This window comes from Zonotrichia albicollis, chromosome 3 (genome assembly GCF_047830755.1).
Source record: "Zonotrichia albicollis isolate bZonAlb1 chromosome 3, bZonAlb1.hap1, whole genome shotgun sequence".
Taxonomy (NCBI): domain Eukaryota; kingdom Metazoa; phylum Chordata; class Aves; order Passeriformes; family Passerellidae; genus Zonotrichia; species Zonotrichia albicollis.
In genome coordinates, this window is record NC_133821.1 from 114,337,283 (window position 1) to 114,365,146 (window position 27,864).

The window sequence follows — 27,864 nt, forward strand, 5'->3', positions numbered from 1 at the left end:
TCTAATGATTCATCAAGTATACAAGTGATACTATCTATTTCAAACATAATTCAACTTTCTCTGAAAATTTGCAAACAATATTTAAATAATAATTTACCATTATCTGTCATTAAAACCTTTGACATCATGTATACTGGAAGTGGAGGTTTCCTAAGCTCCAAGTTCTTTTTCACCGCATCTCCTGCATCTCCAGTGGTCAGCACAAAGGCAGCCTTTCAAATCCCTCTGTGGGCTACTAACTTTGGCTTGTCTACATACACAAATTTTCACTGCTGCTTCTCATTCCATTGCATATTTTGTCAACATCAAAGGAATCTGAGGCTTTCCATGTGTCCCAGCTGTCTAGCCCACATGATTATAGAATTTGGAGCTGATGTGTTGTTGTTATTACTAGCTATTAGGTGGAACCATACAGTGGACCACAATCCTATTGTCCTAAATATTGTAAAAAGTGAGAACAAATGACGGTTTGTGATTCCAAGCACCTTATAGTCCTTCCAGACAAATGACAGAAGACAGGAATCTAAGGGAACAGTGCAAAAGAAAGAGTCAGGTCTATAATTAATTTTTAACAGTTGCAACTGATACTGAAGTAAAACACTGTGAGAATAGAGGATTAACTCTCACATGGGCAAGAAGACTTTTAAAGTTTAATATGTCCTTTCAAGGACACTGTAAAATGAGTTACTGTGGAGTTAAATGTCTGTACTTCTCTCCATTAGTTTGGTCACATGTGTACAGATCAGCCTGTTCTAGTGGAAAATGTCCCTGCCCAGCCCAGGGAGGGTTGCAACAGATCTGTAAAGTCCCTCCCAGCCCAAACCATTCTATAATTGTCTGTATGTTTCAAGTAGAAAACATGTCCATTTTTCTCACTGTAGGCTCTCCCCAGCCAGACTGGGCTCTCACATGAAAAGGCTGTATTTCCATTCCCTCAGTGTTAGCAGTAAAAATGACCAGACCAGCTGGGTCCTTGTTTTCTTCCAATAATGCACTCAATAACAGTTACTATATTCTGCAGCCAGTTGCAACTTGAAATCCAGCTATGCCTACATTGCAGACTTCTGTGGGCATAGCCCTGTGATCCACTCATATGGAAATGTCTTACAGAAGTTCCTCTTATAAGCTACGTGACAAGAACCCAGCTAATCTAAGTCCTGCACCTGCAAGGACACTGTCCTTGAGCATAGCTGTGTTACCATAACAAGGTGCTGTGGTTGAGAGACTAGAGACTTGAGAAAAAGCAGATGTAACTCCTCTGGAATGAGGAAGCTGATATCTAGAATATAACCAATAGATTGCTTGGCTTGCAGAATATGTATGAGCTTATTATTTGTTGTAGATAATGTCTCGTGCTCTGATCAATAAACGAAGCTTGCTAATTCTCATACTGAGGGTCCCGAGCCTCCCTGCACCATGACACATACTCAGATCTGACAAAGAAAAGCTAAACAAAGCAACCCACAAAAAAACAGAGCTTTCAGCTGTTGAGTTTGTTCAGCTGCTTAGCTTGCTTAGTTCAGAGGTGTTCAAATAAAGTATGCAATACATAACTTTCACAAGAGAAGGTACATCCTCATTTAGAAAGGGTTACTACTATGGCACGTTACTGTAGGAATAACTTTAAATCATTCCTAGTGATGACATGGCCCTTAATGAAGAATTCTGTTGGTGATACACAGAACAGACAGGAGTTTGCAGTGTAGTTGTATTGACTTGGTAGCACTGGGTAATTTTCAAAGATATTGGTAGATTCTTTGTTCCCTAAACCACCAGATTTAACACTGAACTAACATAGAAACAAACCTGTTGAAGTTTTTGTGCTCCCTTTTTCCTGTATTAAGTTTCCATTTAGTGTACCACTACTGAAATATATATATATGAAGTATCAACAATATAATACTGGTGCACAAGATAAGAGTCAAGGCAGGAAAGAGGCAGGAGAAATCTATAATTAGATTTTTCTCAGTGCATCCATCTTCATTTATCCAAGAGGCCAAAGTCATTATTATTTACTCAAGTATCTCCTTGGAGACTAGAACTGTAAAGATTTACTGCATATTATGAGAATCTGTAAGTATATTGAAGTTCCTTGGTTCAATTATTTGTCCCTTTTACACTTGATTAAAATGGGAAGAAAGTTATACCAGTTGTATACCATATGTTTGGTTTCTGATTCTATCTTCCCTCTCCTAAGTTGTTCCTGTAATAGAAAAGGGGTAGCTGTATTTCAATTCTTCTCTCTCGCTTTTTTCACCAGCTGATATAAGATTACCTGTAAAGGTTTTTGTATTTGAAAAGACAAGATGACCAAATTTGTTCAGAAATTCGTGACAGAAAGTCTTAACTAGAATAGTTGTAGTTTTCACAGCTATCCTTTGAGCTCAGTGGAGTTTGAGGCTTAGATGCAGTATGGTCCCTTTAAAGATAGTGGTACCCCAGACCATTTTGAATTCAAGAACTAAGTCTTTGCTTTGTCTTGGCCTGTTGGAACAAAACACTTTTACAGGATCAGTCCTATGAGTCATAGTGCAGAGGCATTTAATTTTAAATTTTAAATCTGATTATCCTCTATAATGTGGAACTTCTCTGCTTAGCAAACAGCTTTACTTAACAAAAATGGTACTATGTACATACCCCCAAAAAACCCCCAAACCCAAACCCCAAAGCACCCTACTTCACAGCAGATTACTTATTCTTAATCTCGGGCAAACAAAGTTTCCTGTGAATAAAAGAAAGCAGTAATATAATCTATTATGTACATTTTCATATAGAAAATATTTTAATTATTTTTCTCTAAAATAAAGACATTAACAGGTAGTTAATGTGGCTAAAAAGAGAGACTCAAACCACTCAGACATCAGAGTGTGTTCTGAAAGCATACAGTTCTTTCTCAGATTCAAATATTAACAACATTGTGTGTTATTTGTTAAACTGAATCAAACCCAAAGCCTCACCCTGGGTTCAGGTCTCACTGTACAACACAATTCTGGTCCCAGTCTAGGATCCTACTCCTTGTCCCCAGGTTTGCAAACTGCACCAAGTCCCTGTGCCCATCAAGGTCGTTCGGGCTGATTGCATGGCTCCAGGGGCTGGCGTTGGGCAATCCAGCCACAGAAACAGGGCCAGGCCTAAGGCAAGCCACGACTAATGAATGGCAACCACAGCCAGCCACAGGGTGATAGATTTTTAAATGATGCACTTAACCCCCAATCAATTGCAAATAGTTAATGCACACAGGACTCCCACAGGCATGGGGTTTGGGTCCTTTGAAATAAATGTGGACAAAAAGAGGAGGCCTATTCTTGCAAACACTGATGGGATTAACTTTATGGAAACAGCACCAGTGGAAGAGCACACATTTAGGTACAGCATGTAAGAATTTCAGTAAGCTCTTAAATATTCTTCCTTTAAAAACATCTCATGTCAATAGGATCATGTTAGATTAAAAATAAATAATTTTCTTTTTCCCTATGATTTTGATAAATATCTACTTTTGCAGTTGGGGAACTGATTGAGAATGGAATTGTTTCTTTTGTTTTGTTTTTGCAATATTGTTCTGTTTCTTTTGACCTTGACAGTATTATGCTTTTTTACTTTAAAAATATCTATTAATATCCACATTTTCCATTATGTGGGTAGAACCTATTACTGTGCTCTCAGAAAATATTTTGGAACCTTCAGACAGAAGACAGCATAAGCGTGTTTCCAGTCTAAGGTGGCAAGCTCAGCAGCCAGCCTTTGCAAAGGCAATTTATATAGCAACACTATAATCACAAAAAGCTTACATTCTATGCTCCATGAGAAAAAAAATATTTACTGCAATTACAAAGGTTTTATAGAAGAGATGAAACCTAGTGTCTAAGAATAAACCAGTCCACTACAATGTCTTTGAAATTTAAAGGTTAATATTTGTATTCTTCATAAGCAAAATTCTCCTGTAATTTAAAAACAGCTAAATCATTGTACATAAACATAAATCCTTGCACAAATATATAAAGAGCATGCAAGAATCTGCAGTAAGCTCTGTAATTTCCTGAAGAGCTGACCAATTGTCAACAAAATTATTTTGGTGAAAAAAAACTATTCAGTGGGCATATACAAGCTTGCTTTAATGTAAGCTAAATTTGTAGTCAAAGATAGGAGAGCTAAACCCATTCATCGGAGGAAAGACAGGACCTCAACAGTTCATTTCCTATTCTGAATCTCAGTGAAAAAAATGTGTACACTCAGTCTTTCATTTCTCAGGAATGACTCCAACTACCAGACTATTGTATTGTCCCTACTGAAGTCATCCATCAGCAACTAGAGAGTGAGTGAGAAACAACAAAAAAATTAGCTATATTAAAAACTACATGAAATATTTTAGACTCCTGTCTTAACTATGTTAAAAAATATAAGCCAATTTCTTTGCCTCTCATGCTGGATAAGATGATGTGATTATCTATACAGAGCCCAAATCTTTTCCACTGCCCTATTTCCCTTCTCTGACTACCTCCATTTCTCTTAACAGCCTAGACCCTGTGCTGGAGAAGGCAAAGAGGAGGGGCAAACGCAGGCAAAATAGTAAAAATCTGCAAGTTAGAATGGTGCTTAGATCTAATCCCAGGACTGAGACCAGAGAAGAAAAACACACTGGAAGATTAATTTGTTGAGTTTCTTTGCAGTGGTTCAAAATGCAACATTAAGTTCTTCTCTTACTAACTTTAGTGATGTCCAGAGCTGGACCTGTAATTTCCCTCCCCTTTCATTTTTGTGTTTGGTAGATTGGTTGAGCCTACAGCAACACAAGACATTCTCCAGCCAGGGGCTGTAACCTGCCTTCCAGTACATATTTTTTGCCAACAGCTGCAGGGAAACAGAGACAGGTCCCTGACCTTCTCTCAATAATCTTATGAAAAAGATGCATATTTTAGTACCTTTTCTTGTTCCCAGGGAGTTCTCACTAGAATAGCTGCACTCAAAAATACCTTCACGCCAGCAGCAAGCTCATGGGGGTTTGAACCAATTCCCACCATGGTTATAGAAATGTTTGTATTGTCTACAGTGAATTTTGGGTCAGGCCTCTCTTTCTGAATAAACCTGCTAGAAGACCAGACCCACTCTCTAGGTGACTCTAGCCCTTACAGCAAATCAGCAGTTTGTGGAGCTACGTGGAAATCTACCCAATCTCTGTCTTTCCTGGCTTCACAAGTGGGAGCTGTTGATACCTGCACAGCTCCTGGTACAAGGCAGAGCAGAAGAGCACAGTAAGTTAATCCACAAGCCATTCAGAAACGTCTAGGACAGAGACAGCGACACCAGGGAATCATATGTCTGCACTGAAAATCGAGTAAATTGTTTACTTGGAGGGTTGATGAGAAACGTGCAAATGAACCTCTGAAGCAACTACTTGTCAGGTAAGGATACTAATGTGCTCTAATAAAAAGCAGTATGTTCTCATCATTTCAGTATCTTTTCCCCAAATGTACTTGCAGCAGTTTATCAACATTATATAATGCAGAGAGAGTTCAGGACGAGGATAAAGAGTTGATAGCCAGCTTTTGGTGTGCTTGTTTTTTTTGACTCGCTTGATTCATAGGTCTCATCTTTACACAATGTACTTTGAGCTGTTTTTTTTCTTTTATATTTAATGATCAGTATTATTTTTGATCCTAAATAAACATCCAATAAATCCTTTAGGTTGCAGGAGCAGGCTTGAAAGACTGCTTCTAAAAACTAATCCAGTGTATGGTTGGTTTCTCATATAATCAATGATGATAGTATTCTATATTTCCCTCTTGTTTACCCCCGTTTTCCCTACCACAGAACCGGTTTTTTTCCTCCTGCCGTGTAGGTGAAAAAAAAAAAAAGCAGAAGAAAGGAAGAGCAGGATAGGAAAGCTCTAGCAGTGCTTTTTCTTTAGGGATTGTGGCGGGAGTGATGGAGCGGGGCTGGGGATCTCCTGTCCTTCAGAGGAACAGCTCGCCCTTCCCGGGGGCAGGAGGACGGAAGGGGGAGTGCGGATGCCCCGCGGGGGCAGCATCACGCCGGCCGTGCCCCGGGGAGCTCCGGGGACAGCCTGCGGCGGAGCGAGCGGGGAGGGGACGCGGGGGCACGGCGGCTCCGCGGCCGGGGAAGCGGAGGGGCTGAGGAATGGCGGGATGGACGGATGGATGAGGGATAACGGGTGGAGGGATGGAGGGGGTGAAGGACGGATGGATGGGAGGATGCGGGATGTAGGGATGAGGGATGGAGGGAGAAGGTGTAGAAAAATGAGAAAATAAAGGCTGGGGGACGAAAGGATGGAAGCGCCGAAGGACAGAGGGAGAGCCCGAGCTTCCCCGCTTCTCCCCCTGCGCTGCGCGCCCCCGCGCCGCTCCCGGTCCCCCCTCCCTCCCCGCTCCGCCGCTGCGCGTGCCCGCGCCCGGGGCTGACTCTCCCTCGCATCCTCCTCCGGCGGCGGCGACGGCGGCAGCGCCGGGGATGGGCAGCGAGAGCGCGCCCAGGAGCAGCCCGGGCCCCGCCGCTCGCCCCTGCTCCCGCGCCCGCTGCTGCTCCTGCCCCGCCGCCCCCCGCGCCCCGGGGGCAGCGCCGCCGCCGCCGCGCCATCCGCAGCCCCCCTCTCGGACGGGTGAGTGACCGGGCCCGGCGCCCTCGCCCCCAGAGCACCTGCCATGCATCCCCCGCTCCCGCGCCTCCCATCCCGGAGCGGCCCCGGGGCTGGGTGCTGGGGGAGCGGGGCCGCGGGGGAGGCTCCGCGCCCCAGCCCTGCCCCCGCTCCGGGGAACGGAGGGTCCCGGCCCGCCCCGCTCCGCTCCGCCCGTGCGGAAGGTCCGCGGGGCAGCCGGGATGTCCCCGCCGCTCCGCCGGGATGCGAGCAGAGAGAGGGGCTCCCGCCCTGCTGCCCCTCCCGGGCACCGCTGCCCGTTCCCAGGGGGATCTCCCATGGGCTCCCCGACAGCGCCGCTCCCAGCCGGGGCCAGGAGCCCCCCGAGCCCGCACCCTGCCCACCCGGGGCGGCTCGGAGAGGGGGCAGCGCCGTAACTTTTGCGAGGGACGATTCGGAGGTGGGAGGGAGGACCCAGCTCGGCAGAATCGGCGGCTGCCCCGGAGCGGCCCCGGAGGGAGGCGGCGGAGGGTCCCGGTCCCGGTCCCACCCCGGAGCCGCCGAGCGCGGCCCTTCCCGCGGGGCTCGGGGGCGGCTTCGGGCAGAGCTCAGCGCTCAAATGGACTTTTCTAACACTCCCTCCACCGGCATAATTAAATAAATAAAGTGACGGGGGCAGGGGGTGGGGGTGGAGGGGCTGGAAGTCTCCGCTTGCTCCTCTTTGGCTGCCCAGAACCGCGAGTGCGAACGGCGGGATGCTGTCTCTGAAAGGGTTTTCTGGTTTTTATGTGTCATGATGCACACGGCTGGTGGTGGCTAGTATAGTAACTATCTGTTTCCCAATAGTTCCCTGTCGAGGGGTTGTTATGGCAGCAGCGGTCCCCGATGCTTTTAATTTTTTTTATCTCTGGCACAGGGTAATGTTAAAGACCTGTAAACTGCCTTAATTGTAAAGAAAAAAGAAAAAAGAAAGAAAGGATAAAAAAGATAAATAAAGCAGCCTCGTGCATCTTTGCCAAATAGACAGCAAGTACAAATATAAGATTCACACTCAATCTTCACTCCCTTCTCCAGAAGCTGGTGCTGTGATAACGCTAATGACTGGAGGAGGCTGGGGGAAAATGTCTTCCCCCCCACCTAATTCCTGCTTTTTGCTAAATTTTGTTGGAATTTTAGCTTGATTATGGCTTGTGCTTTTTCATGTGTTTCACTGATACTTTTTCATAGTGTTGTTTCTTACTTGCAGAGAATTTCTTGAGTCCTGCTTTACACTGGGTAAAGGGATTGAAGTGTTCTTTCATACAAGTATAGCACATCATTTGAAAAATCTTGTAATACTGTACATTTTGCTTTTCTGTACAAGTCACAGGATGATAGTTTTCTCTTTGTAATGCAGAAAGGAATCTCTATGAGATTCATCTGAATGATTTCAGCACATCTTACCTGCCACAGCTGGTGGCAGTTTGAAACAATAAGATTTAAATATTATTATGGCAGTAAGTTTCTCTATCACCTTTAATGGTCAGCCTATTCTCAGTCAAAACACATATAGTTCTAAGGGAAACACTGATTCTGATTTCAGTTTAGTCAGGTTTTTTTGGACACGGTGTTTAAACCCTGAAACCATTGAGGAGGATGGATGTTAAAACTCATAAAATTGGTAGTGGGCTGTACTACTTCGGCATTTTTTACTCTGCACTTTTGTAGATACCATTTGTTGTCTTTGACCAGAGTTTGCTTGGGTAGAGATTGGGCAGTAAATGATAGGGACAGAGAATTTTTGTCCTGGTAGCTCCTGAATTTTTATTTCCATCAGAATATTTTGAAGAGTGATATTGATGTTGCAGAATGAAATGTTATTGAATTGTGATATCTTGTTTCCAATTGTACATTTTGAGATGTTTGGCTTATCAGTAGGAAAGCAACACAAACATGTCAATGTTTATTTAAGGATGAAAAAATGCTGTCCCAGGGTGATTCATGTGTAGAAACAGGCTAGATTCAGGTTAAATAAGTGAACTAAAATAATGTAGTGTAAGTGATCCATAATTAATTTTCACTGCTAATCATGCAAACAGGCAGTCTTATCTTCGAGTTGGAATTTGGAGATGCTGGAAGAGAGATGAAGAACAGCAAAATACATGTATTTAATGACAGAGGGAACTCTTGAATAAACATCAAGTATTTCTGAGGGAGTGCAAACCCATGTTGTAGTATAACCAGCGTCATGATTCTGATCCCAGCTAAATCAGAATGAGATTCTCCCCAGGCACTGCTGTGAGCAGAATCAAAGACAACCCTGCTATCCATTTTTGAGGAATGGGGACACGAAAAGATCATTTGTATTTTTCCCCATTATCACAGCTGGAAGGGTTTATTTTGTATCTCGTATAGAATATTCCACACTTTACCCTCCTAAGCAGTGGTCAGGCCTACAGTTCTTACCTGCCCAGACAGCCCAGCTGAGATAATTCTTGTGAGAAAGAGTAATACATGTTTTGCTAGGGGCAGCTATATTGTGACCAAATAATAGTCATGTTAACTGGAAAAAGGTTTGACTTTGAATGATATTTTCATATCTCAAACCACTAAAATTTCATATTAGGGAGTGGAAATAACACATTTCTTAAAATGGCAGTATTTGCTTTAAGGTTCTGACACGAAAGGACTGGATTAATTTAATCAAGATGTAGGGTAGATGTTTCTATCTTTAGTGATAAAAATATCCTTAGAGGTTTAAAAATAACCTTAAGTCGTAATGAAGAAAAGACAAATTTGGACACTCTGAAAAGGGTTACAAATAAAGTTATTTGATACAAATGAACAGATTGCACTTTTTTAACACTAGACAGTAGTAAAATGGAACGAAAAGGAAAGCTGGCAAAAACAAGACATCATGGGAAAAGCACAGTATAAATCCTGAAAGAGTTGCAAAAATTGCCCAAGAGACTCCAATGTTGACTGTTTGGCTCCCTTATAGGAGTCAAATGGAAAAAGCCCCATTGACTTCAGTAAACACTAATAGCATGGGTGTATGCTAGGAGAAGAGATGGATATTTCAACTAAATGCCACAAGAATTCAGAGTGATAGCTGCTGAAATCAGATTAGAATGTATGGGTTTTCGTCAGTTAGAAGGAAGTCCTGACTTTGCTGAGAATGAATTGAAGGCTTGCTATCTATTTCTCAGGGCCAAAATGTCAACCTGAGAATAATGTTTCAAGTGACTTTTAAAAAATGTGGCACATGAATAGTTAATCTGCTTTTAATTTGTGTGATATTCTATTAAAATGATGTTACCTTTGCCAAGCTCAAGTTATTAAATAGTTATTGGTAACCATTTTCCCTTCTTTTTGCATTTTTTTAAATGTCAGTTTTTCAGAAATGGCAAGAAATACAAAACAGTCTTCCTGCAAGACTGCACTTATAAGCTGAATAATTCAAAGCCTGTACTGTCATAGTGCAATCAAATTTTTAATATGATGCTGTCAAAGTCATAAAAAAAGAAAATCAAATGTGACATCATAGAAGACAACCTATATAGCTGACATGACATCCAAATGTTTTAATTTCCCCATGTTATATTTAGTGGTTAATGAAGATAGACTTTTCTTTCTTCCCTCTGAGGAAACTCCTAATACAAGATATTAAATGTTCATAAAAAAACTACTTTATTTTCATAAAAACATATGCAAGTTTTGTCCTGAGCATAAAGGAGATGCAATCGTTTAAGAGATAATGTAAAGCCTTCACTGGGAAACAGAACTGAGGTAATTTTTGGATTATGAAAAAAAAATATTGTCAGACAAATTTTCTATAATATGTTAGGTATAATCTCCATAAATGACATTTTATTAACTGTTCCTCACTGTGGATGAACCTCTGTCTAAAGAAAGAGTCAAAGTCACCCTTGCCCTCAAGAAATATAGTAATTTCTTTCTGCAGGAAGAAACATTTTTCTGCTGTTTTTCTCCCTAAATTAAGTGTAACTAATTGAAAGTACAATTAAAAGTACAAAGTACCAGATTACCAGAATTGGAAAATGAAACTGTTTTCACCCAGCCTTTGTGGAGCACAGGAGACAAAGGTTCAGTGTGGTGACCCCAGAATGATCTGCCTGGTTTCACTAGCCTCTTGACAAGGAGAAAACATTTGCCCACTGAGATCTTCCAGGTGGCCAAGGACCAATTTTCTCCAAGGGATTGATGTACTGAGGAAATTTGTCTGGAATGGGATTTTAGTTGATAACCTCAGCCCTGGTTGTGGCTCTGTGGGGACCCAACTGGATCCTGCAAGAAGCTCAGCATCAGTGCCTTCAGAGGTGCCGAGTGCCTGCTCAGGACCCTCTAAGAGATGGAGTGAAATACCAGTTCATTTCACACAGGCCACAAACCAGCTTTCAAATCTCAATGATTTTCCATCACTACTGCATGTTGGCTGTATTTGAATCAGTGAACTAGAGGTGAAAGGCTCCAAAAATGTGATTTCCACTCCCCTGAGACATTTAGTTCTTCAAGGAGAGCTTACTGGAAATACTTATTTGTATTTCAGAAACTGGGATAGGGGGAAATTAATTAACTACACACAGATATTTTTATTTTGTTTTAAAAAGTCTTTCACAGATTTTTTGGGTTTTTTTTTCTTTTTTCTTTTTTTTTTTTTTTTTTATGTTGTAGAGAGACTGTAAATGCCAGATATTTGATTCTGGAATACATGTATAATCTGTGAGCAAACAGCCTCATAGATTTGTATTTCTTTACCAAATAATGCTTCATTTTTGATCTGACAGTAGAAAATGATTTAACCATACACTCTCATACCTGGCTAAGTTGAAACATTCTAATATTAATGTTTGGAGATTTTGGTTTTTCTCCTCATATCTGCCACTAAAAGATCAAATAAATACTTGTAAAAACAAGTGTAGAATAAATAGACATCTGTTATTTATCATGGATCTACATCTGTTATTTATCATAGATCTTTATGTAAAATGGCTTATTTTGTCTAATTTAAGCCTCGTACTCTTTTGGGAAAAAAAACCAGCTTAAAACTATTGTAATCATTTTATGCTACAGTCCAGACCTACAATGTAAATAATGCTGCTGAATTAAGGAAAGCCACCAACACTGAAAATGAACATTTAATTAATAATCCACCTGTTCTAAGCTCTATTGTCTTTTCTACAGATGTCTTCTTCCTCTTAGTTTATCCAGGACAGCTACTACAGGAATTTCAAACTGAGTAAGTGTGTTAGAGCTGAAACTGCAGGAAAGCCTGTTTTTCCATTCCAGTGTTAGAGCAGAGGTGAGAGGCAGGGATCCATAAGGTCTAAGCTTTGAAGGTCATAATGACATAAAATAAATACTTCCTTCAAAATTATTTTTCTCTTTGAGGCAATGAGTATGGGCTTTTTAAAATATGGAATATGGTGGGGGGGCAATTTGTATTTGTCAATAGCCTTTATTTTTAAAATCAAGCATCATTAACTCCCTGTTTGTTCAAAGACTTTCTTCAAATGAGTCACCACATCTTGTGCAGTCAGGTACCCACAGCAGTGCCCAGAGCAGATCACCAACCAAGGACAGATGGACGCAGGTGGCAGGGAGACCATGCCAGACACCACGGGGTGAGGCAGGCTTACAAGGCAACAAAACCAGTTTTCTCTCTTTATCAGCATGACATTTCAAATTTCAAATCTCTCCTTTTGAAATAAAAGGCACAAATTTAGAAATCCTCAAAAAACATTTATTCAACAAAATGTTTTGGATAGAATAAAAGGTGTTGGATGTGTGTTGTAATACACATAACAGCATATCAGGAACAATTTAAATATTTCTGGGTTTAAATCTTCTTTTTTTTTTTTTTCCTTTCAAACTAAACCCAGCAAAGTTATTTCAATTTTGGGAAGCAAAATGAGTGGAACTTGTATTCGGACAAGATAGGATTTCAGTAAATTTTCTTCTATGGCTTAAACTAGAAAAGAAACACCTTCCTTAAAATTAAGGGCGTGGTGAATGAAGGCATGAATCCTAAAATTATTTGTGAGGATGCAGAGCACAGGGAGTGTGTATTCCAATAAATTAACTGATTGTGCATATCAAGTTACTCATGTGGCAATTTGAATTTATCAGAATTGAGCCCTTGTTTGGCAAAGCAGTGAAAACACTGTCTTAGAGGGAGAGGGTAGAACTTTTGGTAGAAGTTGAGCTGGAATTTTCCTTTAAGATTATTTTTCAATGGAAATAGTTCATGCTTTGAAATTAGAATTGGCATCAATGTGGGTCAGTAACAGAAGACTACTAATTTATCTTGAAAAACAGAAAAACATAAAGTTTTGCAATTTAGAATTTGAAGTGGTAAATATTTTACAGCCACTACTGCTGAGGATTGCATTTAAGTGGAATAAGAGGACATCAAACTACACTTAAAGCAGTTAAATTATTGCCTGTGTGCTATGTTTAGAATAAAATTTATCAGCCAAGGCTCTCAACCTAGGCTATACTGATCTTATGATTTATTTAAGCTGACAATAGAAGATTTTCACGAACTAGCTGCTTAAGACTGTTGTTCAGCAGTTCCAAATACCCATAGTTTAAAGGCCAATGTTTAAGTATAATGAAGTAAGATTGCTCTGACACAAATGCTAATTAGTTTCTTGCAACTACCAGACTTAAAAAAGAGTTTTTAAGCAACCTCATTTAGATGAATGGGAAAAGAAAATACAGTAGTATCCAACAAATGGCTTTTGGGAAGGTAACCAGCTTGCTAATTCTAGAACTTGAAATAATCAGGAGAATTTCCAGTGAGAATATTTGCCACAAACACCTCAACCAGCTACACCGAGACAGCTGATGTCCTACATTCAATATTAGGACTGGTATGAGAGTTGGAAGGTGGGAGCTCAGGGAAGGGATTGAGCTTCACTGCTTGGATGGTCTCCATGGCTTCCCTACAGATGCTCAGCAGCCACCCTTTCTGGGCAGCCTGCCTGGTGAGCCTAGGAACGACCAGCTGCCTCCCCAGCAGAGCTTCCTGGGGAGCACAGACAAAATTCCGAATTATTTGACCTCACTGAGCCTCAGTACTGTGTACACAGCTTGCTGACCTGCTGGAGCTCCAGCACTGGCCTGCATGCCCACCTGCCACAAGCTGACAGTATCTGAGATTCAAACTAAAGAATATTCAGGGAGAAAGCTATGAAAAATTTTGAAATGACATTTAAAATATTTTGGCAGTTAAAATGCATATAGCTAGAAGTATGTTTCCTTAAGGCCCCATTGAGATGAAAAGTCTTCTTTCCACAGACATCCTAGAGAAGGCAAGCACGAATAGATGAAAGCATCTGTATTTTTAAAGCAATCACAATGAAAAAAACTATAATAACAACAATTACATCTGTTTTATAGAGCTTTCCAGACAATAGACATTTAAGCCTTGCATAGCAAGTGGTACCAATGGGAAGGAACTCCAACCTTCTTGCACTGGAGTGAAACGCAGCAGCAATGTTATGAAACTCAAGGCTGAGAATTTTTGTACAGTCGATAAAATCCAGCATTAGCTTGAAAATAATTTAATTTGATTCAATCAATGAAATAAATAAGAGGATGGCTGCTATGTGTTTGCACATGCAAACTACAGTATGAATGAATCAACTCAATTCAATAAAAGAACAGAAGTAGAGTCTGCTACATTATCAATGAAGCGCTCGGCCATTTGAAAACATGATTTCATTTATGGAAATTTTACAGTTTAACCAGTTGTCCAAAAGAACAAAAACATAAATTGAATGTTTTAAAAGTGAACTTTTCTTTTTCAGTCAATAATTCTGCTTTAGGTCAACTTAGTGGTAGATAAATTTAAAAGATTGATTATGATAAAACCAAATTTTTTAATTCTTTAAAATGGAAAAAGACACTGCAGTGGAAAGGTATTTCAGAAGAAAAACCTTACAAATATACCTATTTCAAAACAATTTTTTCTTGAAATTTGCACAGCTCCAAGATTTTTTTTTTGTGTGTAAAAATACCAAGCTGTCTTTCATTCTTCCTAGATAAATTCATGCTTTAGATCTTTAGATGCTTTTAGAGCTTTAGATCTGCAGGAATTATATAATGTCCTACTAGAAGTTACTGAAAAACCTGGAGTTTTCTGTGTTAAGGTGTATAACAGCAGTAGTTTAATCTGATGGAGAGAATGACTGTGTCTTAACTGCATAACTGGTTTGTATATATATGTGTGTGTGTGTCTATGTGTGTGCACACATATATATGCATATATATCATTCTTTAGTGTATATATACATATATAAATATGTATATACACACAAATGAATATGCATATATATAAAATCATATATATGTACATACACACAAATATATACTTCTGTTCTTCCAATAACAGATGATCTCCTCAGGCACCCTACCTGGTTAAACTCCTCCACCGTGAAACTCAGCAGTTTTGGGGTTTCTTGTTTCCCAGTAGAGCAATCTGCTGCAGTGAATTTATGAAGTGAATTTTTTTCTTGAAGTTTTTTGGATTTGCCTAATTTATTGGCCTAATTTGTATTTCTTTTTGCTCACATTACTATGCAGATATTTGTTCCTTTCTTGATGTTATAGAATAAGTAATTTTGATGTTTGTGCCCTGTTTTTGTAAGTGCTGAATGCCTTGCAATGGTTATGGATTATCTGTGGTTTTCAGGTAGGTAGAAAAAAATAACTCCCGAATTATCCCTCCCTGGAGGTCAGAGAAGCACAGCTACAAATGGAAGCCAAGGCTCCAAGTTCCCAATCCCCAGCTTCAGCCATGCCTCCTCATATAGTTCAAAATCAGTTTAGCATAGATTTTCCCTAAAATATGGACAACAATTTTAATGCCATGAAGGGGAGGCAATGTGTGATAATCATAGGCTATTTCACTAGCAATGAGCAAATGCTGGTATGGACTTGGGAAGATAGTCTCTGGTCAGTCTAGATAGCTGTCTAGTGGTATGTATACATTTGAATGTACAAAAAACCAATCTCTCTCTATATATGAAATGTATATTTTTTTAAACTTTCTACAAACTATTGCTTCAAAATAGCATTTTCCTCCTGATTCATTACCACCTGTTTTTCTTTCTAGTTTGTTCCCTGTTAGTCATTACCTAACATTTCCTTAACTTCTGTGAAACTTTCTTCTTGCATTTTGTTCCTTGTATTTGTTTTATTTCAGTTCTTAATTTCCACCTTGTCCTTTGTATCATTTCCCCAATTATACCTCTTACTTAATTATTGAAAATTTATTTTTTTCTCCCTAGGGAAAAATAAATGGGGGAAATTTAAGGCTTTCACTAACAATTACCTGTGATGAACAAGAGCAAAATCCACACAGAGACAGCTCTGTAGAGGCTTTTATGCAGCAGAAAATGTGACTTGGGTGTTTTTGTCTGTATTAGCAACTAATTCAGCCCAATAGGAGCAGAGCAGCATCTGGTATGGAGGTCCTTATATTTAAGCATGATCAATATGTTTTACCACAGACTAGATCCAGTTTCCTGTCTCAGACAAAATGCTATTACCCTGAAAGTAGTTTGAGGCTATTTGAAGGACTAATTAGTTCAGATCCTTTTGTCCCCACTGCAGGTTACTGTACATTGGGTACAGACTGTAGGCAGAGCTTCCAGTTTTGTTTGCTTCAAGAGAATTCTAATCCATGCCCACCACTGCTGCTCCCAAACCAAACCAACGTGTGGCAATTGGGATTCACTGCAAACCAATTCACTGGGATTCACCGTGCGTCCCAGTCCAGGGGCAGTCTCCCAGGTTCCCAACAACAAACTCCACCACCTTGTCCTGAAAGTCCACATTCCTAACTCAGTTCTTAGCCTTGAAATTTTTATTTGCTCCTGTCCCCAGAAGAGCCCTAAGTATTCTGAATATTGAACAATTCTGAGAACTGTAAATATTTCATTGTTCTGGCTCACTGACCAAGTACTGCAATCAGTCACTCATTCCTTGGGCAGCTGTGTCAGGCACTAGGCTAAAGAGCCATTCACCACCACTGTGTGGGCAAATAAATACTTATTTCCCTCATTCTGATCATGGTTCCTGCAGGTGTGGCCAATGTTTTATCTTGGTACAGTCTCTGGCATTAACAGTGTCACACCTACAGCAGGGAATCAGCAAAACTGAACTCAGACTGTCAATATTTTGGCTAGCAAATCTAATCACAATATCATTAGGAGAGCATCAGCACATCTCTTATCCTTTTATTTTAAAAGGAAGCTTGATTCCATTTCTGTTTCCCCTCCCTCCAGTTTCTAAAAATAAGTTTACTTGGCTAACAAAATCTGAAGCCTGAACAGATAGATCTGTTTTTAATCTTATTCAGGGTGCTTAACTTCTGGCTGGGTAAAATTTAAAACAGACTTTGTGATTAACACTCTCCTCTGTATCAAAGTTCCTTTTCAGCGCCATGACATTACCCAGCTCTCTGGGTTTCCCACTCCAGTGTGAACTGCTTACCTTCCTGAGGGATGCCCATGCAACTCATAAAAACTAAAATACGGATGCTCCATCCAGCATGGGGGCAAGACATCAAAAGTGATGTGGTGGATCAGTCTGCTTTTAGCTCCCTAACACTTCTTTGAATGCAGCCATCAAGCCTTGCAATGTTGATCTGACAGGTGCTTTGTTTATAAAGATTTTCTCTACCCTGAGTTAGGCTTCCTGCACAGGAGATAGATGGCTAAGAGGGGCAACCAGAGAAATCACTGAGCAGAAGGAAGAATATCCTCAAAAAAATATGATGGGATAGTAATATACATAAAACCTACACTTTTAAGGTACCTCCTTTCAGCATTGGGGAGGTCTCTACTGTACCCTGAAAATAAATATATAAGACCAACCTGCCTTTTCTTCAAAATTATTAGAAACATGCTGCTAATTGATGCCCAAATATCCAGTAATTAGAGCACTTAGCACTGAGGTGGATGACCTTTTAAACACATAAACACACTCCTGAGTTGAGAAAAAATTTCACTCATAGGCACATTCAGGTCAGAAATGTGCCCTAGCTACTCACTGAATGGTTATTTTGGGATGAAGTTAGTGACTTTCTCCTCTTGAAACCTTGCCAATTTGGATAATTGATTAAATAGCTAATGGAGCAGGAACTTAAACCTGACCCCCTTTCTTCACAGAAGAGCAGACTAACATTGGTCTGTGGAGTGAGTTTCTTGCTATTTGGCTGAATAAATATTTAAAAGCAAACCGAATAGTTCCAAGAGGGGAAAATTAAAAAGTTGTCTTGTCAAATAACAAATACTTTCTGGTTAATAGGAGCCTCCTGGGAGGCAGACAATCTTAATTCTTATACTCTCTGTAGATCAGATAAAGTGGGCTTTGTCAGTTTCCCGAGAGGGAATTTAATTTTCTGCAGTTTCAGAAAATTATCTTTTTTTTTCTTCCTCCCATGCATGTGGTATCTGCTCTTGTGAGTGTGTTCTCAGAAAAAACAGTGGTTCTCTCTGTGGGGTGAGACTGTGAGACTGCTGCATCTTGAGAACAGGTTTGGGGTGCAGGAACCTTGGCAGGGTCAGGGTTTGAGGGAGCTGGTGCCTGAGCACCCTGAGCTGGGACTGAGCTGCACTTGTCTGGAGGATGGAAAGTGTCGGTGGTGCCTGAATGCTCAACTTGGTATTGAGCAAAGTGGCGACTGAATCCCTTGATAGAGCTGGTAGTCCATTTTAGGGCATTAAAAAGCAACACTTAGAAATACAGGAAGGTACTAATAATGGAAACATTTTGTAAATGTAATATCTTAGAGCAAGTTGTTATTATCCAGTTTGGGGAACTAAAGATACCTCTCCTTTCAAGTAGGAGATAGAGTGTCGTGAGTGATAATATAGCTTTCCATTATTACTTCACCACGTTGTCTCCATTTATTGTCAGAAGGTATTCAAATGGCAAAAGCATAAAATAAATTAATGTTCAAATGAATAATGTGTTTTTCCTGGATTTACAGTCCAGTGACTAGAATATATCTATTCCACAATATATTAATCTTTCAGATTATTATTGGGTTTATGTCTCTGTGAGTTCTGCAAAGTCTATCTTTTCTTTCTGAAGCACAGGTATGCCACAATGGTCATTGTTTCCTGCTAGAGTCAAATCCTCAGCTATGGATAGAGCACATTCATATGTATGGGAAAGCCAACTTTAAATATTTGCATTTCAAAATTTCTGAGTTTTCTTTAAAGTCTGTGAGTTAAGATAGAGGTGTGACTCTGACAGTTAAGCATTTAATTAATTTGAAAGACAGCCTAACCTTCCATGTGAAGCCACCTAAATTTTAGGTTTAAGTATTTTAATCCCAGTATTTTTTTCCTCCTTTTTGTTGCTAGTAATCTGCACCTTTCTTTCTCATCTTCTGTACCTTCCCATCTTTTCCAGCAGCATTCTATCACTCAGGGCCATGATCTTACTTGTAATATTATATATAATTGACCCAAAGTTATGAGCCTGGAGAGGTTCAAAATGCATTCATGAGTGCTTTTTCCCTCAGGTAACTTTAGCCACCAGGAAGTCAGCTAACCTTCAAGAGTTCTGTAGTTAGGAGAGAGAAAGCCATCCCAAGAGGGCAATTCACTGCACTTTCTGGACCTTTCTCTTAGATACTCTCCCTCTATAAAGGAGTGACACTATATAGCACTAGAGAGGGGCTTCAGTGAGTCCCATGGAGAATATGTACCATGGAGGCTTCTTTTTAAAATATGACGGCATTATTTAAGATTATAAATTATACTTCCACAGGACTTTCAGTTTCCAGTGAGGTTGATGTGGGTTATGTGTAGAGAGCAGGAACAGAGCCAGATGAGCTTGCTGTGCCTCCCCTGCAGTTGGGAAAGAGGAGGACTGTGGCACACAGATATTTGAGCTGCCAGCACAGAGGCCTTTGTGGAGCAGCACAGCTGTGTTCATGCAGCACTGCACACTGTGTAAAGAAACACTGCTGAAACCAGCCTCATTCACTGGCAGAATGCAAAAATTCATGGGAATTTTTTTAATAGCAAGCAGACTAGAAAAGTCCACATATTTAGCAATTTTCTTCCAGATTACCACGCTGTTTCAGTTTCTGACTTGGTTTTGGACAGACCATCACAAACCCTCAGAGACATCTTAGATACATCTCATACAAGCTATTTGCTGCTATAGAGTACCTGCTCTCCTGAGAAGCAATGCAATCATTCCTTCACCCTTCAATTTCTACATGTATGCACATCTATATTAAAGAACATGTCAAGAAGGAAAAAAGTGAGAACATCATGATATTCAATTCCAGAGGAGTAATTCAACTTAACTAAATTACAGAAAAGTCCTTTTGTTATTTTTTTGTTAATGAATTCAAGCTGAATGCTAGTAGACAAGTGCATGTCATTAATTACTCCTAAACCAAAAGAATACACAACGTAAATTTTGCAATAAATGCCCACAGTGGCCTTCCAAATAAGATTTTCTGAAGCTTTTTGTGATATATCAACACTTCTTTTAGAACTGCAAGACTATGGAGGATAAAACTGCAATTTTTCTTAAAGCCTGAGAAGTAAGTCTGACTTTCTGCACAGTTCTTATCGTTTTACCAGCTGAATAGATTTCATTTAAGTTAGACCCTGTAGTATTAGTGCTTCATAGGTTTTGTAAGAGAAAGTATTTTGACTGAATAGAATCAAATCTGTGTTTGCCAAGAAAAATATCTTTCCATTGGAATAGACTGGTCTCTGTTTTGGTTTACTACTCTTTGTCACAATATAACTGTCTTGTTTTGCCTAAAAGTACTGCTAGGTCAGGAAATGACAATCTGTGTGTAAGGAAATGCTACACCAATAAAACCCGGGCTCTGCTAAGTTTACGACTGTCATTCTCAGCAGAGATGAGCTGGGAGCTGTCCTGCTCTGAGGGAATTGCTGGTGCCCCTCCCTAAGAGCTGTCAGGACAGCACGAGATGTGAACTTGCTCTTCTTCCCCAAGCTGCCTCTGCACCAGGAGGAAAGCACGGAGACAGCAGGTTTGGGATGCAGCCCTGGCTGCTTGGAGCAGAAAGTTGACTTTAAGTCTTTCACTTTCACACATTGGTTTCTTAATGGACTTCTGATTTAAAAGTAACAACCACACAAAATAATGAAACTAGAACTGGTTTTATAGCAGCAATATCTTTACATTGACTCTACTCCTAAAAATTCACTGCATAGTTTTCCTGCCACTTATGGGCACATGAAAGGGCTGGTGATACCTAATCTCATTATTCTGTGATATATTCTATGATTTTTTTTTCTTAATGCTCCAACTTAGAAAATTATAGCCCTGCATGAAAATCTCAAATGCCATTAGACAGGGAAAAAAATAAAAAAGAGAGAAAGCTAGAAATATACACACAGTAATAGTATAATTTTTATGCAGAAATCTTTCTAGCTACTGAGCATATTATTGTCTTCTCAGTTCTGTTAGGAAACAGATACTGTATAAAGCATTTAGGTTACACTAGATATTTTAACCTCAATGACAAAATAAATTATGAGCATGTACTAGTGTGAGAAATTGAACTTCTGGATCAGAGAAATTATAATTTTCAGGTGACAGGAGGGTTGGTAGAAGTTGATCAAGGTAATCATATCTGTAACAAGAGCATGATGAAGGATCATGTGCTTCTGAATCCTTACTTTCTAAATATCATGAATGTAGACAATATCTTCAAAAGGCATCCCATAAGAAAAAAACCCAAACAAATGGAACCAAAACAAAAAAGAAAGCGTATTTTAAAACCATCCATGTGTCTTTCTATTTGATCCACATAATTTTTGGGAACACTTGATAGTCTCATATCATTTGAGCTACCATTTTAAGCTCTTTTTGCAGTTCTACAAAAAAAATCTATGCTACTGGGGTAATACAAGTGGAGCCTGGAGAATGATAATGAATTTGAGTGAGTACACTGAAGTTGGATAAAACTGTGTTTCAAAAATGAGATGGGTTTTTTTCTACTTTATACATACTCTTTATGTAATTTGACACATTTTTTAGTAATTTTATTTTTCTTGACCCTTTTCAGAACTACAAAGATGTGCAGAAATAAATACATCTTTTTTGGCTTATAGAAGTTTCACTTCTTGTAATAAAAAGAAGGACAGTAGGAATAAAATCAGTCCACTTCTATACAAAATAGTTTTCATGGGCAACCTGTTAAGAAATTGTCTTTTTGATATATGTAATTTGAACTATCTTAACCTTGGTGAATCCTAATCCAAATTTATTTCCCATAGTTGGATGATTGTATACCTGAGCAGGTAGTACTGTTGACATCAGTGTGCCTACTCACCAGTGGGAATTTAAATCAGGGTAAGTAATCAGCATGGAAATACCTAATGCTAGGATTATAATCCTTCACAAATTTGTGGTCTCCTTGACTGTTCACCTTGGTTCATAACTGAAGAGAAGCCTTATGCTTGAGCCTTTGGTTGGTCTGTGTGTTTTTTGGTTATGGGGTAGGGCGTGGGGAATTGGTGATGATGACTCATTATGATTTGATGTCGTGAGCTGCAGCTCTCCCAGAGCAGCTGCTTTCTCTGGTAAACATAATGCTCTACACTAGGCCTTTGATTTTCTGCATATTTTACTTCCTCATTAGGTCTTGCTCTTTACATGTTATTGATCCATTAATCTCACCCACTTTACTGTATGTTCCAAGATGGTCGAGTATTTTCATCTGTGTTTTTTATTTTTCTCCAGCAGAAATTGCTGAAGGTTTTATAAGCATGAGTGAATGCAGGTCTAAATTATACCTCAAGAAAACAGTGGGAGAAAGGTGTGACTGTAACAAAAATAGCTGGGTGGGGGACAGAATACTAAGGATGTACACTTTTCTACTGCAGTTTTGAGAGATAAATCAGCTGTACACGAGCTAAAGGTCTGCTGCACCATGGGCACATGCCACCTCTTGGAAACTGTTCCTCTGACTATCACTTTCCCTTGGAAAATACTCAGGTCCTTGGCTGCATGCTGCCAACATTCATTCTGGGCTCTCCATATGGACAGAGGAGGCATTGTTGAATATCTTCTGTATCTGATGCTTATCCACTTTCACAGCAGAGGTTCTTGTTTGAGTTTTGCCAAAGAAAAAAGGTAGTAGTAATTCCATCACTTAACACTTCATGTTTACTTAGTAATTTCTTTTATCATTAATCACAAAAGATTGTATCTGAAATTTAGCTTTATGTATTATTTATGTTTTAGGAACTGTTAACTCCATAAGCATCTGGATTTTCTTCATGTATTATCAACATTGTTCTGTAACAGATTAAATATATTATCTAATGGATAATTTTAGAAATTAATGAATTTTCCTATTTTCCTTGGTAATACTCACAAACAATAATAATTTTCATTTTGAATTTTATTCCCAGACTACATTCTAGGGCATAGTATTCAAAAGAATTATAACATCAGTGATTTAATGGCCCTATGGAATACAGCATTTTGTTTCTAAAATTTTCAGGAAAACATCTGGTTTCCTTTAGGTTATTGAATCTTAGGTCACACTGTGTTTGATTTTGTTTTGGGTTTTTCTTACAGTCTTATTAAAAAGGGGTCTAGTTCACAGACTTTTTTATTTTTTTTCTTTTTGGCAAATGGGTTTTGGAAATAGAAACCCTCAATTCAATTTATTTATTGTGATATGTAACTACTTTGTAGGACAACAGTGTATCCTCTACATGACTTAGGGATCACACTCCTCTTGTCCTATGCAGATAAATATTGATTTTTGGATGGATTTAACTCTTTTACTTTTGGTACAAGACTGAGAAAGTCCTTGAAGAATTTTGAGCATTGGGTTACCACCCTTAAGAGCCAGTTCTTATATCACTGAAGAGATTGAGAGGACTAATACTGGAGCACAGACTTCAGAGAATATTCACTTTGGATATGTATTTTGGAAAGTTTTATCATGTGGATTGCTAGTTGAGGTTTACAGTTAACGTAATATTGCTCTAGGCTCTGGCATGTAGTATTAAAGGAAATGTTATTTTGCTGTGCGCTCTTCCTGTTGTTTCAGATTAGGAGTTTTCCATTTAGGGAGCCTCACAAACACCTGGAACAAGTGTCAGGCCTCCAGGGAACACCTTCCCAGCATCTCTCCCACTGCTCTGTATGACCCAGTTGCCTTGTGCAAGGTCAGAGCATCACAGATGTGTTGGAGCATCCAGAGAAACAAACAATCCATGGCGTTCTAAGGGTTTGCTCCTCCCTGCTGCTGTGAAGCTGGAAATGCTGGGCTGCAGCAGCCAGCACAGCTCCCTGGGTACCCTCCAGGCTTGTCTGCAACCTCTCATCAGCTGGGGAACTGCCACAGGGACCGTACACAAGGATAAAGGGAAACAACCTCACAGTCCTTCACAACACTGTGAAAGGCTTCCAAAATAGTCTTGGAAGATCTGGAAGAAACAGGTCTCCTTCTTCACAGACACCACAGAACAAACCTTGCTTTCAAAGGAAATTAAAGGAGTTCTGTAACACCTGTCCTCTGAGAAATCCTCAACATACACTGTTCACACCTGCTGAATCAAAATATTTTGAAAACTCTTTTCTAATTAAGGAAATATAAACCTCATCCCACAATATTCCACCACTGGCAATTGTCATACTTGTTTAAAAGGCCTCAAGTGTTGCATTCAATGTAATTTGATTTCTGTCCATGATGGTCACTGTACTGTTATCAGTCCATTCTCCAGACCTTGCCAGTTCTTGGTAAAAGCAGTAAATTTCAGTCCTCGGAAATGAGCTTAATTTTTAAAACTGTGTCAAGATAAGTACATTGGATCTAAAAAAATAGGTTTTCTTTATATAGATTTGTAGTGACACTAAATGAAACTGAATTATGCTGATTATACATATATTTATTTTAAATAATGTGAAACGTCATGCATATCATTAGATCTTTAATGCTAATTTTACAAAATTGCTTCAGTATGGTCAGCATAATCTATTTTTTTATTGGCACTTCAAATTTATTCTGTTTTTGAATCTTACTATCTCTTTACAGCATCAATCATTTTTTATTTATTTAAGAAAGTAATTGAACACAGTTCAGCATATATTTTTAGAGGCAGTATAGAAAGCTCTTGCTGTGATACTAAATGTGAGATATCTTTCTGGGTGAAATTATTGCACTAATGATTAAGAATCTATTTTTTTATTCCACATTTAGAGCTTTAATATCTATACAAATAACATCATTAAAATAAACTAAAACAGTTTCTCAACAAGTTCCTTTGGAGTGGAGGAAACTTATTCTGCTCATTTACACGGGCTGTTTTCCTAATGATATTTAAACTCTATTGATTCATAAAGAAGAATAAATAGAATTTCAATGTTTAAAAGAATGAACATTTTCTTACTCTTTATCTGAGATTTGGGGGAGTAAATATGTGTTACCTTCGCTTTATTTCAAGGCACAGAATTTGTAGTGAATAAAATCAAGTTTAAGATGTGGCTTTTCAGATGTCTGCAGTTAACCATGGACTCCTCAAATTTTATTGTTGTTGAACAATTATGAACACACCTGCATTGCCATTTCCTCAAGGAAGGAGCATTTCCTTGTGAAACCAGCCTCATGAGGTTTTGGGTTGGTTTGTGTGTGTTTTTAACAAGATTGAGAGAAACTTTTTTAATGAATGATAACTTTATGTCAAGAGGATTTTTCTCTCCATGATTAAAGATTTTTATCTTTAGAAAGAAATTATGGTGAACCGATCATTCAGAGTGGGTGATTTAATTATCTTCCCAAGTTGTGCTAAGATGTAGGGAATAAGGCTTTTTTTAAAGACTAGAAATAACAGCAGCACGTAACAAAGTGAAAATGTTCATCCAGAGAAGGGTCTTAAAGGAAATAGTTAAAGACAGCAAAATGAAAAAAAACCCTTTTATGCTGAGCAAAGACAGAGAAGGAAAAAGAAATGTTGAGTACTACAAAAACCACTGCAGATAAATTGTTGAAAGCACAATGTCTGCATTACACAAATTATTTCCAGTTAGAGAAATAGAATTTACCTTTAAAATTAGCAAGAAAGGGAAGCATATATGTAAAAATTAAAGATTTAAATAGAAATTCTAAGGGACTGGTGTTTTACTAAGACAGGTGCAAAAAGCATGGTTTATGCAGCCTGATTTTTGAATTATCAAGGTGCAATTTTCCCCCAGATTCCATCCAAAGCCTCCTTATGAGCGTAGTCACATATTAAGTGCTTGAAAAGACTGTGCTGGACTTTGCTAAAAATAGAAATAAGACTGGTGTGACTGGCAGCAAGTGGTCATGTCCAAATCCATGACATTTATGGCAGTATCACCCAGGCTGCCTCCTTTTACAAAGAAAATCACTTTCCCTTTGGCCTTTCCACTTCTGAGAACAGGATCATAAATTGCATGATAATTCCATTTTCCCCCCCAGACATCAATGGGATGACACTTATTTCAAATATTAAAAAATTATTGGTTGCTGGCTACCTTACTTTGTATGTATTCCTTATTTCTCTTTTTCAAAGGGAATAGTTGAATTAGTTTTTTGCTAAAAGTGGGTTGTTCATCTTTAAGAAAACATGGAAGTGGGCACTGTCAGGCAATAGGACTATATATAATTCCCACTTAGATACCCTTCTTTCATGTCTGTAGGTATGGACTGCTGCCAGTTTAAAATGAAGTCTGTTCTCTTGGCATGCATAGAGCTTGATTAGCTAAATACTTCACACCAAACCTGTAGGGACCTGCAGTATATGGAGTTCAATCACGGGCTTCAAAAGACCTTCCAAATTCAGGAACCCCAACAATTTTCATTGCTCCATAAAATGTAATAAATACTGTCTCTTCAAATATATTTAACAAAATCTGTTTGTGATCTGGTTTAGAGATTATCATCTTCAGGCAGCAGGTATACTGAAGGCAGCAATTCTTGTGTCCTGCTCATGAGCATGATGAAAATGTTAAGAGTGGCTGAAGAAAGGAGAACAAGCGGGAAATGTCCAAACAAGGGATGGGATTTGACCCCATAAGTTTTTATCCTTGAGCTCCTTACAACAGCACATAACTCTATATAACTAAATGTGTCCAAAATTAATAAATAATAAAATAGTTCTATTTAAAGCCAAATATGACAGGTAGAGAATTGTTTCTTTTAAATCCTAAGTAAGCAGCCAAATTAGCTCAAGGGGGGGAGGCTGTATTTGGGTACTGAATTAAGCAAAATAGTGATGTCTAACTTTTAAATTATTAGCAAAGGAACTAATTTTTTCATCTCCATTTGAGTCTTGCTGTTCTTACTATCAGAACTGTCTCTTCTGCAGTTATGACATTTCCAGTCTTCCTTGTTCAGTGTCTTTTTTTTATGACATGATCTTAAAAACAGAGGAACTATCACATCATCTCTCTGGACACACCTTCTTTTATTGTTTGATATTCAGCTTTATTACCTCCTACCTTTAAAGGGTCAATGCTGCAGCCTACAACCAGTCTTTCAGCTTGGGAAATCTGAGGCTCTGTTAGAGCATTCTGTTTTGTTCTGTTTTGCTGCCCTTGGTTGTCACTAGGTAAAGCTTTTCCCATTCCTGAGAGGCACAGAGCCTCCTGTGAATAGTTCCCTTATAAAAGCGCCCTTTGTCTAAGGTCTTCTCACTCAGCAGAATCAGCAGTATAATAAAAATGTCAGTTTAAGTTTTAGTAGGAAATGCTTGACTTTTTTAACAAGAGAGGAGCACTCAATGTTGAAGCAGTCGAGAAAGAAAATGTCTTTTCATGACCACTGGAAATAGAGGGCAGGGACAGTGAGGAAGAAAACAAAGGGTGGGAAACTGGATTACTTCCAAAATGAGAAAAAGCTACATTTAAGGACATAATTGAATGATTTGGCATTACTTTGAAGAAATAATACAGCATATCCTTTTAAAATTAATAAAATCTAAGTGTATAATAATCTTATGTGAAAAATGCATAAATGTTTGAAGTATCAATGGAAGAATTTACAAATATTTTAAATGGAGAAAACAAGTGACAACACAATTGACATGTTAGTTTAAAACTACAAGGCCAATTATCTTCAATGAAATCATGTTAGAAAAAATAAATGAGGAAACTTTAAAAAAAATTAACATCTTGTCAGCACACTGACTTCACTGCTTGCTTAATAGAAAAGTCTGTTATCACTTTTATTTCCTCTGAGGATAGTGAAGAAGCTATTACAGTGTAAAATCCCTCGT

The 27,864-nt window shown here is 38.9% G+C and overlaps 1 protein-coding gene across 4 annotated transcripts in view; it reads left to right on the forward strand.

The window, feature by feature from the left end:
• Nucleotides 1–5,166: 5,166 nt before the first annotated feature.
• FUT9 (fucosyltransferase 9) overlaps nucleotides 5,167–27,864 on the forward strand; it is a 95,172-nt gene continuing 72,474 nt past the window's right edge. For 2 of the 4 annotated variants that reach the window (XM_014264953.3, XM_014264954.3), the window contains exon 1: nucleotides 5,167–5,399. Coding sequence is in view for 1 of the 4 variants with exons in the window: in XM_014264955.3 (XP_014120430.2) it covers nucleotides 6,466–6,613 (148 nt within the window). In the remaining 3 variants the exon portion in view is untranslated. Of the gene's footprint in view, nucleotides 5,400–6,185; nucleotides 6,614–27,864 lie in introns of those variants that run through there. The other 2 variants (XM_014264955.3, XM_026791596.2) reach the window with 2 other exon arrangements.